At 52.1% G+C, this 9995-nt stretch overlaps 1 protein-coding gene across 1 annotated transcript; it reads left to right on the forward strand.

Moving 5' to 3' along the window:
• Positions 1 to 276: 276 nt before the first annotated feature.
• On the forward strand, positions 277 to 9770 carry LOC132321413 (olfactory receptor 14C36-like). The gene is made up of 3 exons (XM_059834910.1): positions 277 to 672; positions 1054 to 1179; positions 8811 to 9770. Exons 1-3 carry the CDS (start codon positions 277 to 279, stop codon positions 9768 to 9770), a joined length of 1482 nt encoding a protein of 493 aa, XP_059690893.1.
• The last annotated feature ends 225 nt before the right edge of the window (positions 9771 to 9995 follow it).

Below are 9995 nucleotides of genomic sequence, written 5' to 3' on the forward strand. Positions count from 1 at the left end.
GATGGGGGTACAGGTCAGCTTCTGTTCTGGCACTGACTCTGTGTGTCCTTCCCTGGAAGTGTCTTCATGGGAAGTAGGTGCCCAAGCTCTGTTTTAAACTGTCAGGCACCATGCCATTCAATTGACAGGGCTGGGGAATGCGCTGGCTTGTTCCTCATTCATCACAGGGATGGGGATTTCTATGACAAATGGCATGTTATTTTCCTCACAGAAGTCTGTCCTCAGTTGTCATTGTCTTTTTCACCTTGGACAGGTCCCAATGCCCACAGAAAGCAAATGTCCAACAGCAGCTCCATCACCCAGTTCCTCCTCCTGGCATTCGCAGACACGCGGGAGCTGCAGCTCTTGCACTTCTGCCTCTTCCTGGGCATCTACCTGGCTGCCCTCCTGGGCAATGGCCTCATCATCACCGCCATAGCCTGCGACCACCACCTCCACACCCCCATGTACTTCTTCCTCCTCAACCTCTCCTTCATCGACCTGGGCTTCGTCTCCACCACTCTCCCCAAAGCCATGGCCAATTCCCTCTGGGACACCAGGGCCATCTCCTTTGCAGGATGTGCTGCCCAAGTCTTTTTTGTTTTATTTTTGATGTCAGCAGAATTTTTTCTTCTCACTGTCATGGCCTTCGACCGCTACATTGCCATCTGCAAACCCCTGCACTATGGGACCCTCCTGGGCAGCAGAGCTTGTGCCAAAATAGCAACAGCTGCCTGGGGCAGTGGGTTTCTCAATTCTCTTCTTCACACTACCAATACATTTTCACTACCACTTTGCGAAAGCAATGCCTTGGACCAGTTCTTCTGTGAAATTCCCCCAGTCCTCAAGCTCTCCTGCTCAGACTCATACCTCAGGGTAGCTGGGCCTCTTAGTTTTAGTGCTTTTCTATTCTGGGGTTGTTTTATATTCATCTTGCTGTCCTATGTGCAGATCTTGAGGGCCGTGTTGAGGATCCCCTCTGAGCAGGGACGGCACAAAGCCTTTTCCACGTGCCTCCCTCACCTGGCTGTGGTCTCCCTGTTTATCTGTACTGGCACGTTCGCCTACCTCAAGCCCCCCTCCATCTCCTCTGCAGCTCTGGATTCAGTGATGGCAATGCTGTACTCGGTGGTGACCCCAGCCTTGAACCCCCTCATCTACAGCATGAGGAACCGGGACCTCAAGGATGCCATGAAGAAAGTGATTTTAGGGATGTTTCCCATGTATCCCATTGCTGGACTGTCCTTTGTTTGCTCTTTTGTCCTTTTTGTTTTCATTATCTTTGTTGTTATTAGCCTTTACTGTGTTTCTACATAAATGTTGAGATTCTCCTTACTTCTACTGAGGAATGAGCCTGCTCTGTCTTCCCTGGCTCTGAAATAAAAGTCTGTCTTTCACTGGGACAGAGCTACACTCTCATAGCATTTCTGAAATCAAATGGGATCTCCCCAGTGTGCTGACTGAAGTTTGGGCTCTTCTTCCAAAGCTGATGGCAGCAACAGGCCCAAGGAATTTCACCTCAAAAGGGCCTTTCTCTCCTTGGAATTGAGAGAGAAACTCTCGTGGTCACATTGTCACAGCTGTTAGAGACCCAGGTCTGGATCTTGGGCTCACTCTTTGGTGTATGGTGGCCGTGGAGATGGTAAATGAGCACTGAGTTACACACCCAGGGCTGTCCCACATACGACTGTGCAGAAGACGTCCTCCAGGAGGGGAATCTACAGCTACCTGGAGAGCCTGGGCGTTCTGCAGGGGCAGCACGTTCCTGGGGTGGGCAGTGACTAGATCCTCCCAAAGTGAGAGGTCACCCAACGGGGAATCACTCAAAGGAAATTGTTAAATGCCGGTCTCGGCGAGGAAATACAGATGGACACACCTGACCAACTCCAGCAGGGAACAGCACCTTTGCAGCACCCACAGCACCGGCAGAACACACACAGGCATGAGTATCACAACCGGCCCCATCCCGCTCCCTTCTCAAGCTGGTCTGGTGTGCAGGTGACAAGTGGTCTGTGCAGATCCTGCAGCGCTTACCCACGGGCACACACGCTCACGGTCCCTCCAGTGTGGGCCTGCGCTTGGGTCTGCCCAAGTGCCCTGCCCAGACCTGGGGCCGTTATCCACTTGGCAGCTCCAGCCCTGCCTCTCTCCACACCCTGGTGTCCTCCTGCTGCAGCCAGCCCCTGGATTTCACCAGCAAAGCGTGTACATGCATTCGCCCCAAACACACAGGCAATAGTGAGCACTCTCACCCAGCAAATAGCCGGAGCAGAGTTTAATAAGACAGTGGACAGAGCATGGAGATCAGGCACAGGGTTTGGACAGACCAGCACTGAGCAGCCCCCTACCCCCATGCAGCTGGCCCCTTGCATATGGAGGGGAAATTCAATTTACGATTGCTCAGCAGGGGTCATTTGTGACCCAGGAATGATCTGGCAGGGAGGGCAAGGAGGCCCAGCTGCAGAAGGGGTTAAACTGGCTGGAAGCAGGGATGCCAGAAACAGAAGGACTTCCTGTAAGGGAGTGAAGTTTCCCTGGGTGATGAGATCAGCAACAGCCTCCGCATTGTCTTGTAGCCATCCTGGAGTGGGAGCGCTCAGGGGCCCAAGCTCAGGGGCAAACTTTGGGCTGCAGAGCTGGGCTGGTGCAAGTGTAGGTAAGGAATCTGCTTGTGACGCGTATTTGCAGACTCCTTGTAGAAACGCTTGTTGCGGTAGGACTCTGACCGATGCATTAGTCATTAAATATTTCTGTCATATTTAAGCACAAAAGTCTGTTTAATTTACCTCACGGGGTACCATAAAAATTCCCCGAGAGCTTGAAGGGTATGGGAAGCCCATGTAAAACCTCGTTCGGGGTGCCCCAATTTGGCTGGGACTCCTCATGCGCATGAACAAAGATTTACCCTTCTAATTCCTTACTTTGCGTCCTAGCCTCTCTGCTCGGTCGGCACTGGCCAGTCTTGAATTTTCATGACAGTAAGCGCTGTTCAGCAATAACTAAACCATCGGTGTGTTATCAAAGCTGTTGTCATTACAAATCCAAAGCATAGCACCATACATACTGCCACAAAGAAAATTAACTCTATCCCAGCCAAAACCAGCACACAGAGCCACCATTATAATTAAAAGACACATACACACGTTCAATTGCAGATACAGGCATAAAATAGATCTAATTACTGATACAATTAGAGTCGGAGACACCATAACATGCACAAGTAGAGCTACATGACCAGTCACACAAATCATTACACATACAATTGCAGATACAATTACAGATCAAGATACAATCACACGTACAATCGCAGATACAAGTACAGTCACAGACACAAGCCCACATTCCATTACACCTACAACTACAGCTACTGCTCGTGATACCATTACCGATAGAGGTGCCATGACTGATAGAGGCAGGGTTAAACATACGGGTGCTGCTACAAATACAATTGAAGATACACGCACAGATGCCGGAAGAGACGCAGATGCAGGTACAATCAGACATACCGGTACCCATCTAGACACCATGACAGACACCGATACCAATACAGGCAGAGACAACACTACCCATACCATGAGAGATACCACTGCAGATTCCCTTGCAGAAGCAGATGACACTGTAGATGCCACGGCAGACACAGATACCACTGCAGATGCCCTTGCTGAAACACATACCGTTTTGGATGCGATTGCAGATGAAGATGCCACTAGAGGTACAAATGCCACTCCAGATTCTGAGCATACGCCATAGCAGATGTACACAAAATTGGAGGCGCGATAGTGTTGCAGATACCCTTGCAGATGGAGGTAGCATTGCTGATAGAGATACCAATTCAGAGGAAGGTACCTTTGGAGATGCAGAGAAAATTTAATTGCAGATGGAGATACCATTGCAGATGCAGGTAGCACGGCAGATGGAGACACCATTGCAGATACAGAGAGGATTACAGATGCATAGATGATTGCAGGTGCCCATACGGGTGCAGATGCCACTGCAGATGGAGATACCATTGCAGCTACTGATACCTGTATCTCCTTCTAGTACAAGGTAACCCATTTATTGGACGAGGGAAAGGCTGTGGGTATTGTTTACCTGGACATAAGTAAAGCCTTTGGCACCGTTTCCTACAGCATTTGCCTGGAGAAACTGGCTGCTCATGGCTTGGATGGGGGTACTCTTTGCTGGGTAAAAAAATGGCTTGGATGGCCAGGCCCCAAAGGGTTGTGGTGAATGGAGTTCAGTCATGTTGGCAGCCGGTCACAAGCGGTGTCCCCCAGGGCTCAAGTTTGGGGTTGGTCTTGTTTAATATATCTATAGACGATCTGGATGAGGGGATTGAGTGCTCCCTCAGTAAGTTTGCAGACGACACTAAGTTGGGCAGGAGTGTTGATCTGCTTGAGGGTCGGAAGGCTCTGCAGAGGGATCTGGACAGGCCGAGGCCTGTTGTATGAGATTCAGCAAGGCCAAATGCCGGGTCCTGCACTTGGGTCACAACAACCCCATGCAACGCTCCAGGCTTGGGAAAGAGTGGCTGGAAAGCTGCCCCGCAGAAGAGGACCTGGAGGTGCTGGTTGACAGCTGGCTGAATATGAGCCAGCAGTGTGCCCAGGAGGACAAGAAGGCCAACGGCATCCTGGCTTGTATCAGAAATAGTGTGGCCAGCAGGAGTAAGGAGGTGATTGTCCCCCTGTACTCGGTGCTGGTTAGTCTGCACCTCGACTGCTGTGTTCAGTTTTGGGCCCGTCACTACAAGAAGGACATTGAGGTGCTGGAGCATGTCCAACAAAGACCAATGAAGCTGATGAAGGGTCCAGAGAACAAGTGTTATGAGGAATGGCTAAGGGAACTGGAGAAAAGTAGGCTCAGGGAGACCTTATCGCTCTCTACAACTACCTAAAAGGAGGTTGTAGCAAGGTGGGTGTTGGTCTCTTTTCCCAGGTAACAAGTGATAGGACAAGAGGAAACGGCCTCAAGTTGTGCCAGGGGAGCTTTAGATTGGATATTAGGAAAAATTTCTTCACCAAAAGGGTTATCAAGCGTAGGAGCAGGCTGTGCAGGGAAGTGGTTAAGTCACCATCCCTGGGGTATTTCAAAGATGCGTAGATGTGGCGCTTAGGGACTTGGTTTAGTGGTGGACATGGTAGTGTCAGGTTAACAGTGGGACTCGGTGGTCTTAAAGGTCTTTTCCAACCTAAATGATTCTATGATTTTATTTTTCTACTTTTTGCCCATCCCTCTGGCCTGTCTATGTCCTTTGGGATGGCAGCTGTGGACTGCAGTGTAGTTTCTGCTCTCCTCAATATAGTTGCATCTACAAATGCTATGAAAATGAACTCTCTCATCTCCTGCAGGTCATTAAAAACACATGAAACAGAGCAGGTAGCACGACAGACTCTTGCAGGACCCTTTTAGCTAGATGCCTCCAGGCAGAGTACCACACATTGACCTCATCCCTCTGAGCTCCACCATCCGACTGTTGTTTTAGCCATCTACTGACTCACCCACGCAGGCCATCATATCCTAACTTGGGCACAAGAATAATGTGGGAGATGATGCTGAAAACTTCACTGACTTCCAGGTTAAAAGACAACCACTGCTCTCCCCACGCCCAGCAATCCTGTCCTTTCATCACAGAAAGCAAAGAGGATGGCGAGACACACACTACCCTGAGTAAAACCAGACACCACCTTTTTCAGCCACCCAGAAATGGGATCTGAGTGAATGGACACACTCTGGAGCACAGCCTTGAGTTTCACTGCTCATCTGTTGTGCATTTTTGAAAGGTGCGTGCCATGTTTGGGTGCTGCCAGTCATCAGGGAGTCCCCCCAGCCTCCATCACCCTCTAAAGATGATGGAGAGTGTCATCACTGTGAGATTGGCTTGCCCTCTCAGCTCCCTGGGATGCCGCCCCACTTGTCCCATAGACTGGTAAGGGTTGCGTTTGCTCAGGTGACCCCTGACTTGATCCCCATCCACCACTGGCTGATCTCCTTCAGGGTCCTGCCCTGAGTCACAGAGGCCTGCGAGACCTTGCTGGGGAAGACTGAGGCAAAGAGGATAAGAGAGAATCTCAGCTCTGTCTACACCTGCTCTTATGAAACTCAGCAGTGACCACAGAGTACCTTGGTTTTCTTCTTCAACTGTTCCTGAAGTAGTAAACACTCATTATGGTGCCCTTTCTAGCTTCATTTGAGTTGCAGTCTGGGTTATTGCAGAGCTTGGAGGATGCTGTCCTTGAAGACCAGCTGGACTGAGCTCTGCCATCAGGTCACAGCTCTGTCTCCCACAGTAACGGCTCCAGTTTGTCCTGTCCGTGGCCCTGGCTGAGGTCATTGCTGCACATCTGGGCTGAAGCACCACAGCTGTGGCATCAGGCAGGGTCATACTTGCCATAGGGGAACCTGTTATCAAGTGTCCAAGAGCCTGGGTGAGCAAAGGCTTTGCTTCAGAGGAGAGAGATGGCTTGGACAAAAGTATTCTGGATGTCTTTTTATCCCTAGGACTACAAACCCAGAACGAAATGTCTGAATTCAGTCAACTGAAGACGTGTCCCCAGCTTGCAGAAATTAGATCCCTGCCTGTCACCTTCCTGGTGTCCTGTCTAATGATGAAACAAACAAAACGTGATTCTCATGCCTGACTCTTTTCCTGATAGGAGAAATGTCAGTGCTGGAAAGAAGTGTCTCTCCCCAGCTGCGGGAGGGAACCTCAGTGATTGCTCCAGCCTGTTTCACAGCAGGTTCCCCTGGAGCCCCAGGGACCCCTGGGGGGAGCCCCGAGGGGCAGAGAAAGTGCCGCCTTGGGCTGCTCCTCTGCTGCTGAGCTGTGCCGGGCTCCTGGGATGGAGGGAGCTCATGGCAAGCGGGCATCACTGCGGAGAGACAGCTCTGCCCAGGAGCAGCTCCTCTGCAGAGCGCAGCAGGGCTGAGGGCACTGCCTGCAGGCACCGAGAGGAGAGGATCAAGGCAGAGAGAGGTTAAAGGCAGTCTGGGGTGGGAGGACAGAGGTGAGATCACTGGAGGAGAAATCTTCACAGCCCTTGACACGGTAAGTCTCTGGGTGTGGGGCAATTTAGGTACAGTTCACGGACAGATCTCCTAATGATGGCACATCCCACAAACTCTGAGAGCTTTCAGGAAGAAGTGCCACAGGTGCTCCAGTGTAGAGGAGGAGGAGGTGCCCCAGAGCAGGGCTTCCCTGCTGCACCATCAGAGGGACAGGGCATGAGGGCTGCCTTCTGCCAGGGACGGCTGCAGGGTGTGAAGGTGGGTGTGCAGCCAGGGGTGCCCAGGGCTGTCCTTCCGAGCAGGGTCCCTGCACCCCCGGGGCTGGGTGCTGGGGCAGGGACTCTGCCGCCTGCCAGGGTCAGCACTCAGCCTGCCCGGGGAGCTCCCCACGGCGCTGTGGGGAGAAGCTGGGGGTGCAAGGAGAGACCAGTGCAATGGCAGGGTCCTTCTGCTGTTGAGAGGGTGCTGTGTGGGTCAGGGCTGCTCACAGCTCCACATCACTGCAGGATCTTCCCAGGAGACTTTTCAGGAAGCACAGCAAGGCAGGGGCTGCCTGAAAGGGAAGGATCCTGGTCTTTCACTCTTCTCCTCTGGGTTGTCTGGGTGGGCGATGGCACATAGAAATTAATCTCTCATTTCCGGAGGAGGCACTGAAATTCCAAGTCTGTCCCTCTTAGAGATGAATAAAGCGGGGAGTATTGGAAATCACCATGCCGTGGTCACAGACAGCATCAGTGTCACTTTTCCAGCCTCGCCAGGGTTGGTCTGATGTTCCCCTCAGAGCCTGCACACCCAGAGATGCCCCTGGGCAGTGTCCTGCTGCAGGGAGGGCTCTGCAGGGCAGAGCTGAGCAGGCAGCGGGTGGGATGGGCTCTGTGAGCACTGCCAGGGAGGAGACACAGGGGACAGAGAACCAGCTCCTGGCAGGGACAGCTGCAGGCAGCAGAGACAGGGACGGGGTTGGGAGCACACTGCAAACGAGCACAGGGGGAGGGTGCGCTCAGGCAGCTCTCTTTCTGTGTTTCCCTGCAGATGTCTGCTGGGCACTGTCTGCGGGGCAATGAGCTGACTCTCTCTGTAGAACCTCCCATCTGAGGGACCCCCGAGTCTCTGCTTTGCCTGTCCTGCAGGGCTTGCAAGCTGCCCCCCAGAAAGGCGCAGCTCTGCTGTGGGATCCTCGGGAGTGCGGAGCCTTTCCTTGGGGGTCGGCACTCTCCTCGCAGAGTCAGTTGCTTCTCTCTGGGAGGGGTCGTGTCCTGCCCTCTCCATCACACCTCCACCTCTGGGCTGGGCTGGAGAAGAGTTTGCAGAGCTGTCCTTTGAAAGAGACCTCCTCTGGTCTCATCAGAGTCCAGGTTTAGGGTTTTTTTTTTAAAAGATTAATTTGTGTGTGAAGTCATCTTCAAGGCAGCAAAATGAAAACACAGGGCAGATGGGAAAAGGGCTGATGGACACTGCAGCTTTGTGAAAAAACATAGACAAAATTGTAAGAAAGTCATGTTAAGCCTCTCTGCCACAGCCCACGTTCTCCCATGAGTCATGAGTGCAGATATTGAACTTTTCCATGAAAGATGGATTACATCTGACATGCCCTGTGAACATTGGAGCTGTCACAAACCAGCTCCCATGTACCCACTGCAGCAGAGCAAAGCTGACTCCTCAGCAGCAGAAGGGCAGAGCTCCTGCTCCTCACAGCACACTCAGCCAGCACGAACTGGAGAATGGAAATGCATTCCAACAGGGGGGGGGTGCTATGAAAAATGGAGTGGGTTTTCTCAGAGAAATCTGTCCTAATTTTTCCTGTTTTTTCCTTTTTTGGACAGAGCCCCCAGACCAAGAGACAGAAAATGTCCAACAGCAGCTCCATCACCCAGTTCCTCCTCCTGGCCTTCACAGACACGCGGGAGCTGCAGCTCTTGCACTTCTGCCTCTTCCTGGGCATCTACCTGGCTGCCCTCCTGGGCAATGGCCTCATCATCACCGCCATAGTCTGTGACCACCACCTCCACAGCCCCATGTACTTCTTCCTCCTCAACCTCTCCCTCCTCGACCTGGGCTCCATCTCCACCACTGTCCCCAAAGCCATGGCCAATTCCCTCTGGGACACCAGGGCCATCTCCTACTCAGGATGTGCTGCCCAGGTCTTTTTCTTTCTGTTCTTTATTGTAGGGGAGTATTGTCTTCTCACCATCATGGCCTATGACCGCTACATTGCCATCTGCAAACCCCTGCACTATGGGACCCTCCTGGGCAGCAGAGCTTGTGTCCACATGGCAGCAGCTGCCTGGGGCAGTGGGTTGCTCTACGCTGTGCTGCACACAGCCAATACATTTTCACTACCACTCTGCCAAGGCAATGCTGTAAATCAGTTCTTCTGTGAAGTTCCCCAGAACCTCAAGCTCTCCTGCTCAGACACCTACCTCAGGGAAGTTGGGCTTCTTGTGGTTAGCGCTTTTTTTGGTTTTGGGTGTTTTGTTTTCATTGTTCTGTCCTATGTGCAGATCTTGAGGGCTGTGCTGAGGATCCCCTCTGAGCAGGGACGGCACAAAGCCTTTTCCACGTGCCTCCCTCACCTGGCCGTGGTCTCCCTGTTTTTCAGCACTGCAGTATTTGCCTACCTGAAGCCCCCCTCCATCTCCTCCCCATCCCTGGACCTTGTGATGGCGGTTCTGTACTCGGTGATGCCTCCGGCAGTGAACCCCCTCATCTACAGCATGAGGAACCAGGAGCTGAAGGAGGCCCTAAGGAAACTGATGCAATGGACATTTCTCCATCAACAATAACCTGCCTCCCCTTCTCTGTGGAGTGCCCAGAGATTCTCTTAGCCCAGGATTGTGCTTTTTTCCCCTATGATAATCCTACGTGGTAGTAATTGCTGGGGTTCATACTACTGCTCTTGAGGCTTGGTCCTGTTGGGTCTGACCCTTTCACAAATGTGTTGAACACTGTGTCACGTCTGGCCTCTGTAATAGCATCTCTGAAATAAAAGACAATCTCCTGAGTGCAGT

This window comes from Gavia stellata, unplaced genomic scaffold, assembly GCF_030936135.1.
Source record: "Gavia stellata isolate bGavSte3 unplaced genomic scaffold, bGavSte3.hap2 HAP2_SCAFFOLD_42, whole genome shotgun sequence".
Taxonomy (NCBI): Eukaryota; Metazoa; Chordata; class Aves; order Gaviiformes; family Gaviidae; genus Gavia; species Gavia stellata.

Excerpts from the sequence above, each read along its gene's own strand:
- LOC132321413 (XM_059834910.1), top strand. The coding sequence starts at position 277 with ATGTCCAACAGCAGCTCCATCACCCAGTTCCTCCTCCTGGCATTCGCA. Across the intron at positions 673-1,053 it reads AACCCCTGCACTATGGGACC|CCCCCCTCCATCTCCTCTGC; the intron begins CTCCTGGGCAGC and ends GCCTACCTCAAG. Across the intron at positions 1,180-8,810 it reads TCAAGGATGCCATGAAGAAA|AGCCCCCAGACCAAGAGACA; the intron begins GTGATTTTAGGG and ends TTTTTTGGACAG.